This window comes from Rutidosis leptorrhynchoides, chromosome 5 (assembly GCF_046630445.1).
Source record: "Rutidosis leptorrhynchoides isolate AG116_Rl617_1_P2 chromosome 5, CSIRO_AGI_Rlap_v1, whole genome shotgun sequence".
Taxonomy (NCBI): Eukaryota; Viridiplantae; Streptophyta; class Magnoliopsida; order Asterales; family Asteraceae; genus Rutidosis; species Rutidosis leptorrhynchoides.
The window spans coordinates 18,256,357-18,265,732 of record NC_092337.1 but is presented as its reverse complement, the minus strand read 5'-3'; the positions used below and the strand labels follow the sequence as shown (position 1 = coordinate 18,265,732).

Genomic DNA, 9,376 nt, shown 5'->3' with positions numbered 1-9,376 from the left:
GATGATCTTGTGGAAGCTATTAGATGGTTCTGGGATAAAGGCGAATTCTCCCACGGATGTAATGCATCCTTTGTTACTTTAATTCAAAAAAAAGCCGATCCTTTGAACCTTGGTGATTACCGACCGATTAGTCTTATCGGGAGTTATTATAAGGTGATTGCTAAAATTCTCTCTAATAGGCTAAGGAAAACCATTCCCACACTCATTGGATCGGAACAAAGTGCCTTTCTAAAAGGCCGATTTATTCTTGATGGGGCTCTTATCGTAAATGAAAGCATCGAATACCTCAAAGCAATTAGGCAACAAGGATTACTTTTCAAGGTTGACTTTGAAAAGGCGTTCGATTGTCTCAATTGGAACTTTCTTATAGATGTGATGAAATGTATGGGGTTCGGAAGTAAGTGGAGGAAGTGGATTTATGCATGTTTAAGCTCGGCGTCGGTCTCTATATTGGTCAACGGCTCCCCGACAAATGAATTTAATCTAAATCGTGGTGTAAGGCAAGGCGACCCATTATCCCCATTTCTTTTTATTCTTGCTACAGAAGGATTAAATATTTTAACTAAAGCTGCATTGGATAGAGGACTCTTCAAAGGTGCGGAAATTGGGAACGAAAAAATTCAAATCTCTCACCTCCAATACGCCGATGATACCATCTTTATCGGTGAATGGAGTAAGGATAACGTTTGTAGTATTCGGAAACTACTTACTTGTTTTGAATTGGCGTCTGGGCTAAAGGTAAACTTTGTAAAAAGTTGCCTTTATGGGATCGGGGTGAGATTCAATGAGGTTAGTTGTCTTGCTAATCATATTGGCTGCCAAGTCGGGAGCCTTCCGTTTACATATCTTGGGTTGACTATTGGTACAAATATGAAGAAACTTAAAGATTGGAAACCGGTAATAGACAAATTCAAATCAAGGTTATCAAGTTGGAAAATGCGTATGATGTCGTTTGGAGGTCGATTAGTCCTTTTGAAATCGGTCCTAAATAGTCTACCGCTGTATTACTTCTCGCTCTTTCGTGCTCCGCCTAGTGTGTTAAAAATACTTGAAAAAGTGAGACGTTCCTTTTTTTGGGGCGGGACTGAATCGGGGAATAAAATTGCTTGGGTTAAATGGGAAAACGTTATTTCATCATACGATCGGGGGGGTTTAAACATCGGGTCTTTAAAAAACAAAAACCTCGCACTTTTGGAGAAATGGTGGTGGAGGTTTAAAACCGAAACCAACTCACTTTGGGCAAAAATTATTCGTAGTATTTATGGTAATTCGGGTGGCTTGGAGATGGCGGGTGAACCTTTTCGCCCATCATCTTCGGGCACTTGGTCTAACATTATTATGGCAGGTAGCACAATAGACGAAGCAAACGTGAACTTCAGGAATTCTTTCATCAGGCAAATTGGTGATGGAGCTTCAACTTTGTTCTGGAATGATCAATGGTTCGGTAACTGTACTCTTCGAGAAAAATATCCAAGGCTATTCAGATTAGAAAAACTTAAAACCGCAACTGTTGGTGATCGTGTCGTGAAAATAGATTCTGACATACACTTTAATTGGGACTGGTCTCGTGAACCGACAGGACGTACGAGTGGTGAAATGTCTGATCTAATCAGTGGCCTTGAAGCTTTCGAGTTCAGTAGCAGGAACAGGGATACATGGTGCTGGTCTCCGGCTTCGAGTGGCATCTTCTCAGTAAAGGAATTGACAAACCTGTTAGAGGAGCAGTCACAAATCAATATCACAGCAGCAGCTACAATTCGCAATAAATTGATCCCTAAAAAGTTGGAAATTTTTGTATGGCGGGTTTTAAAAAAACGCTTACCGGTGCGGGTGGAACTTGACAAAAGGGGTATCGATTTGCATTCGGTTAGATGCCCGATTTGCGATGACGATATCGAGACGTTGGATCATACATTCATTTTTTGCAAAAATGCTATGGATATTTGGAATCGTGTCTTCGGGTGGTGGAACTTTGGTCTATTCAACAACCTAAGTTTGAACGAAATTCTTCGTGGCAACGCTCCAATTCCTTCTTCGGCATTCGGGAAGAAAGTATGACAAGCGGTCGAATGGGTATGTGCTTATTTCATTTGGAATATCCGAAACAACCTGATATTCCGAGGTAAATCTTGGAGTATTCCGGTAACCTTAAATGAAATCCAAATGAAATCCTTTGAGTGGATATCCAATAGATCACGGGCCAAGAAACTCACTTGGCATATTTGGTTGTCTAACCCTTCCTTCTATCTTAGTGTTTAACATTCTCGTGTAATGGTCGTGTCTGGTTGGTATTACTTGCCTAGAATTCTGATAAGTTCTATTCTTGATGTATTCTTGCTTAAAGTGGTTCTCCTAAACCACATGTACATTTGTTGTTATTAATATTATTGCCTTTCAAAAAAAAAAAAAAAATTAAAATTTTAAAGATACGGAGTATATTTGTAAACTCATTCATGAACCATTCCATACGCAAAAAAAAACCCTTCCCACTCTCTCTTTCACGAAAACCCTAGACACATTCATCTTATGACTTTCATATTCGTTTCAATATCATCAATCTTTAAATCCATCGATCTCATCTATGTTTCAATATCATCGATCTCATCTCCGTTTTCATCATAGAGCATCAATTCTTCAACTTTCATCAAGAATCTTTGACCTTCTTCAACCTATAATTGATGCTGTCAAACTCTATTTTTCACAATGACAAAGGGTGAGTAATTAGGGTTGTAATCTTTTGATTTCACCCCTTTCCCCTTTTTCTTTGATTGAAGGACGGCTGCTTTTATCGATTTTAAGATACGGTTGAAAGGTTAGGGAAGCATTGACTTCTCTACCAATTGAGATTTTTGCATACCTCGTGTTATGGTTTTTACACATGATTTTGATATAATGGGCTTTAAATTTGTAACTTTAAGGTTTGTGCTTATAGTTTTAAACATGTATTTATAGTTTAAGGTAGATTCAAGTGTCTTCATGTTACTATTATTATTAAGTATGCTATCTATACATGATTAATTGGACAATTGGATATATGTTAGTTGACAGATTTATCTTTGTAGTTACAATCCTCTTTTCTTCATATTTTGTTTACAATAAATTTGTTAAATAAATTACTTAATTTATATGATTTTTCAACTCCCATACTACTACTTGATTGTTGAAAGTTGTTACATGCTAAAAGATATTTGTTTGTGATTTTACTATTGCTTCACTCTTAAAATCTAACAAGTACCTTCTATTATTGAATTTTTATTCTACATTTTTTTAGAGTTTTGGTTTACTCCATTGAGTAGGCCTGTTGATAGAGGTATGACAGGGAACGGAAACGCGAAGATTTTTATAAGTTGTTTTCTTCTATTGGAAGAATGATAAAAAGATGTTTTTGTATCTATTACTTATTCCGAAGCGCGAGTTGTGTATTATCTTCTTCTTCAAAGAAGTCATTGATGTGGTAATCTTTCTTTATAATTGCAAGTAGCTACACATATCCTTGATTTATATTGAGCTATTTTTGTAAGGGTGCAAACCAAAGTCCCGCATCGATCATGAGATAAAACAAATGTATGTATATAAGTCTAAGGGGAAGTCCCTCTATCACCAATTGGTTTTAGAAAAGGATAGACTCTTGGGCTTATATTGCAGGACATTGTGTTTGGGCTATACGATCCTTACAAGTGGTATCAGAGCTGGGCCATAGCCCCGATGTGGTGGACGGCGCAGTAGGGCGCACCCCTGAGCACACGGAGGGACGTGGCGCACCCCTCGGTCTTGAGCAGCGATGAGTGGACCCAGCTCTCGTTCGAGGGGACCCTGGCACGATGAGTTGATCTTGGAAGCCTTGTATCGAAATCTCCCTGCCCTCCCACCAGGTTGAGAGTTCCGAGTAGGCGGCGGTAAAGGTTGGATCCGGACTATCGTTGGAGGGGAGGCCTAGATGGACTTAGGTTTGAGGGGAGGTTTGTAAGGGTGCAAACCAAAGTCCCACATCGATCATGGGATAAAACAAATGTATGTATATAAGTCTAAGGGGAAGTCCCTCTATCACCAATTGGTTTTAGAAAAGGATAGACTCTTGGGCTTATATTGCAGGACATTGTGTTTGGGCTATACGATCCTTACAATTTTTATACTAATTCCGCAGCTACACATTTCAAAATGGCTCTTTCAATCATCTGAAAAATGCAGATTAAACCATTGAAACTTCATCTCCACGCCACACATGCTTTCTGATTGGTGCGGTGCCATCACCCAAAATTTAAACCACTCCCATATATTCACTGTATTCCTTCATGTGATGCTAATTGAGTTTCTTTTCACCATTCTTCCTCTTCTCCATACCATTTGCTGAAGAAAATAGCAAATAAATGAATCACGGTGAAGGTATCTTTTTTTTTTCACTCTCTAATTTTTCACAATTATCTCAATAGGGTTTTTGGATTTTGTTATCTCTATAACTTCATCTTCATTCCCATTAGCTGCCGGAGGTTTGTATGGTGGTATTGTCCTGTTCTTATGAAAAATGGTTAGATTACAATATATTTTTTGTATATTTATTCAACATATCAATCCTTACCATTATGTACAAACACTTTATTTGGATTTTGATATAAAAAATTCTTTAGATGAGGTTTATTTTATTTTTTTATCTGGATGAAAGGAAAAAGGTGATTTTATAAAGTGGGTTTTGTTTCTTTTACGGGGTTTGGGTAAAAAAATGAGATTTTTTTATTCGGGGTGGTTCTAATCGTTGTTTTTTTAAGAGATACGGGAAATCGGAAGAGATAAAGAAGGCAAGGGAAGAAGTAAAACTGGATGCGAGAGATAAAAAAGGTAGTCCCGCTATGTTCCTTTTGAATTATTTACAATTATTTGGTCATAATTTCCAAGAGCACATGTTCTGTTATAGTCATTTGCCCAACACAATCAGTTAGTTATTTGTATATTTATTGTAGTCATATATAAACTCTATGATAATGTTTAAATTCATAAATATTTTTCAACAAAACCCGTGTTTTCACGAGTCATTTCACTAGTTAAAAGTTAATCACGAAAACAAACCTTCGGTGTAAAACTAAGTGTGACATCGGGCCCGGTTTAGGTAATCCCAACTCGAACCCGATTAAAAAAAATATTCATCCCAAACCCGGTCTTGACCCGTGGGTCCCCATTTAGTTATTAACTAGCGGCCTAGCGGGTAAACGGGTTTCTCCACGGGTGTCTGGGTCCCTATTTACTTACGAACAATCGGGTAAACGGATTTTTCCACGGGTATTCGAGTCTTTTTCGGGTATATGGGAAGGGTAATCGGGTATACATGCCGAGTAATCAGGTTTTTGGGCTGAGTTATCAGGTATTCAGGTTTACGGGCCAAGTATATTGACTCGGGTTTTTTCGGGTATACGGGCCGGGTAATTAGGTTTTTGTCTAAAATCATCTCCGTTCCCGCACCCGTAAGGAAATACAAAACCAGCTCATACCCGATCCTAGACCCATTTAATCGGCCCGAACCCGACTCAAAAATATACGTTTTTATGTTTTTCCATCCCTTAGAGCATTCCCATTCATGACACCCTTGTTCATATTAACACACTGTCACATCAGCGCCACATCACAATTTTCTCTTCATGTCTTTCCCATCACTAACTCATCACAATTCACTCTCAACTATCACACCCTTTCACAACCACTACAAAATAATTAATTTAATCATAGTACAACTCTAAAAGCAAAATGTACAAATAATTAAAACAATTACTTCAGTGATGAATTATGCTTCATATTCACAAAATGGTTAGCTAGAAAAGATTGACTAAACATTGGCAATTCACTCCTAATGGTGTTAATATATTGGCAATAGATTGACAAGCACATTGGATAACCATTGAAAATGCTCTTATGGCTTTTTTATTATCCGTATGTAAAACTTGATTTTTGAAAAATGGTAAATTTCACAATGGTTTGCTTTTCGGTTCCCTTCTAACGAAAATAATTAATTTGGTATCTGAAACTTTCAAATACCTGTCAGACTTTCACTTTCTAAAACCTTAAACAAACCCCTAGTTTAATTGCATTATTAATAAAAATAAAAAACCATGACTCTCTCTCAAATCCCCCAATCCGTACATCATTCAAACCCAAATTTCCAACCTACTTTTCCAAACTCAATCCCATTAAATCCTCAAAATCAATCTACACAGCAATTCTCAACTAAACAACATAGTAATGTTCATGTCTATTCTCAAAAATCAACTTTGTTTTTGGGGGGATTATCGAAATTCACCAACCATGACACCATCAAGTACACCTTTGGCAACTATGGGTTAATTGAAGGAATAGCCTGGAAGCAGAATCGAAATTTTGCTTTTGTAAAGTTTCAAAATACAATTCAAGCAACAAGGGTTATCAAAGAGATGGATGGAAAAGTCCTAAACGGTCGTTATTTGTGTATAAGTTATGCAAAAAAAGAACTAAACACCAAAATCAAACCAAAGGTTGCAGTTAACCAGTCTCCAAGTGGGTTTCAACACCAGAAAGATTTGAAGGAGTCAAGCTCTACGTTGCCAGTAATCTATTTGTCTGTTAACCAAGAAGTGACTGACCGTCTTCATTTGACTGCTTTAATAGTAGATAAGGGTCCCATCAAGGCTCTTAAACTATTCGAGTGGTTAAAAAGCAGATCGATCTCAATTGTTTCGGTTTCAACATGGGGCTCCTATGGTTATATTGTTAGCTGTGAAGATGAGGAGAGTTATAAAAGAATGACAAGAGGGCCTTCTAACAATGAGTTGGAATTCCTGCAAGTTATTCCAATGGTTAATTTCAAAAATAAATTTTCTAGAATTGTTAAAGTTGCGGTTAGAGGGATTCCTTTTAATTGTTGTTCCTCAAATTGCACAATCGTAGCGGCGAGTGTTTTTGGAAGAGTTTTACATATTGATGCTATGTCACATAATCTTCAACGCCCTGATGTTTTGCATGCTATTATTGAAACTGATGACCCGGAACCAATAAATCAATTGGTTCAAGCGAAACTTGACAATTGTGTTATTGGTAAAGTTTGGGTTGAGGAGGTAATCGAAGAGGAGTATATGGAAACGGTGACCGATGTCATAATAAGAGAATACAATCAGGTGTTATTGGAAGAGGCTAATCTCTCTAATGCTCAGAAGTTAGGCAACAAAAGTGATATTCCGGTGCCGGAAGTCCAACTGGTTGATAATGATGGTCAAATGGAAGAAGGGGAAATAGACGTTACAGATTTGAATTTTAAATCTAATACACCTCAAAAGTCAAAGGGTTCAAATTTGGTAAACAGGCAAAGTGTAATCCATAACTCTATGGAGAAGGTTTCAATTGCGGTTAAAAAACAAAAGGCATTGTTTGATGTAACTAGAAAGGCTGAGGAAGAGATTAAGGCGTCCCTTTTCAAGACAACAAGTATGGGGCTTGGAGACAAAGTGGGTAAAGATGACAAGTCAACATCAGTTCCAAACTCCCCTTTGAAATGTGACAGCTTTAAATTAAACTTGAATGACTATCCTACCCTCACCTCTACTTCACCAAAAAACCCTGTCTCTTCTAATTCTCATGTGGTTTTTCCTCCTGCCAACGATTTGTCTTTTGCCACTAAATTAAAAACTTCAACTCCCCCAGAAATCGATCAATGTTTAAATCTTGGTTGTAAGGATTCGTGTGATAAGATTAAAGCTAGGTGTGTTTTTGTTTCTCCAATTGATGCAACTGACAGTAAACAGAAGGTATGTAAGGCAAGTGATAAAGGTAAAGCTACTATTACTAAATGGGACAATGTTCCCTCAGACCTCTCTAATGCTTTCGATACTGAGAGCGAAATCAATCAAGTGATGGGTGTTGGGTCGATGCTCAAACAGAAAAAAAACAACCGATGCAATTTTGGAGGTAAAAAGCTCTCTTTCAAAGAAGAAGTGGCCAACTTTAGGGTTATGATGCATAGTATGGTTGATGATGATATTCCAAGCAACAACTCACAACCATGAGGGTCGCCTCGTGGAACACTCGTGACCTCGGTACTAAGTCAAGAGGTAGAATGGCGGGTGCTTTAGTCAATCGTTACCAAATTCAATTTATAGCTATTCAAGAAACTACGGTGAAGGTTGTAGCACAACCAATTTTAAACGAAGTATGGAAACACTTTTCTTTCGACTCAATTCAATCGAAAGCTAGTGGGAGGTCAGGAGGTCTTCTCTCTATTTGGAGATCAGACTTTTTTTCGTTAGTTCAAGGGTGGGCACGAAAACATTGGATCGCAATCATCTTGAGAAAAAAAGTGTTGTTTGAAAGAAGTTTTCTCCTCCTTATTTGATGCTTGCTTCCTCCCTCTGGCTACTGTCGCTCAATGCTTCTGCCCATTTGAATAATTTCAACTTCAAGGTAACGTTTGGAACTTGCATTTATTTCGTCCACTTTCTCTTGTTAATGCAATAAAAATAGAGGAACTTATGCTTCTGTTGGCAAGTGTTAACATCAATGTCTTGGTTTCGGACCAACTTGTTTGGTCTGCTTCGGCCGATGGTGAGTTTTCAGTGTCCGATGCGGTTCGGGTTCTTGTGCAATCTAATGTTGTGTCCTCTCCAACGTGGCCTAAAGTTGTTTGGGGCAACAATATCCCGTCAAAAGTTATCCTCTTTCATTGACTCGCAATTCGTAATAGTATTCCCGTTAGAGAGGTCCTCATCAATAGACATATTTTGCCTTCTTCACATTCTAATTTGTGTATTTGGTGCTTGGAGGAAGTTGAAACGGTCAATCATCTTTTGGGGCATTGTAAGTGGACTTTCAAAATTTGGTCGGATTTATTTAGATGGTGGAACCTTAGTTGGGTTTCTCCGGGTTCTATTGAAGCTTTTTCGTTTGATTGGTATTATGGGATGGGCATTAAGGCTTCAAAGTTTTGGAAGTTGATTGGTCCGGCGACTATTTGGGCAATATGGTTGGCAAGAAACGACTTCACTTTCAATGGGAAATTCATGTGTCTCTCGGTTTTGGTTCGCAACATAAAGCTTAAGACCTTCCTTTGGGCAACTAATCTTAAGCTTTGCAATGGCTTTCATTCATATGTTTGGGAGCATAATCCTTCTCTTCTTTGCTTTTAATGCTTTCTTATGTTTGTATTTGTTCTTTCAATTTGATCGAGTTTCACTCCGTCATTGTAATCTCTTTAGCTTCATTGTTTTGATGAAGGCTTTCAAGTAATACAATTCATTTTTTCGCCAAAAAAAAAAAAAAAAAAAAAATTTGCATTATTAATGTCGCTTTCGTGCCCCACGTATAATTTATTAAAGCCATATTTTTATGTATGTTATCTTATCTTATGTGAAATTTCTTTTCTATGAAC

At 37.7% G+C, this 9,376-nt stretch overlaps 1 protein-coding gene across 4 annotated transcripts; it reads left to right on the top strand.

Annotated features, from left to right (window-relative positions):
- The first annotated feature begins 2,472 nt into the window (after positions 1-2,472).
- On the top strand, positions 2,473-9,178 carry LOC139847547 (uncharacterized). 4 transcript variants are annotated; one of them, XM_071837228.1, is made up of 3 exons: positions 2,473-3,454; positions 4,189-4,236; positions 4,354-9,178. In XM_071837228.1, exon 3 carries the CDS (start codon positions 6,096-6,098, stop codon positions 8,016-8,018), a length of 1,923 nt encoding a protein of 640 aa, XP_071693329.1. In that variant the 5' UTR covers positions 2,473-3,454; positions 4,189-4,236; positions 4,354-6,095; the 3' UTR covers positions 8,019-9,178. The 4 variants fall into 4 exon arrangements, with proteins under 4 accessions (XP_071693329.1, XP_071693328.1, XP_071693327.1 ...); XM_071837227.1 differs by having other exon boundaries at positions 4,145-4,236; XM_071837226.1 differs by having other exon boundaries at positions 4,189-9,178.
- Positions 9,179-9,376: the final 198 nt, after the last annotated feature.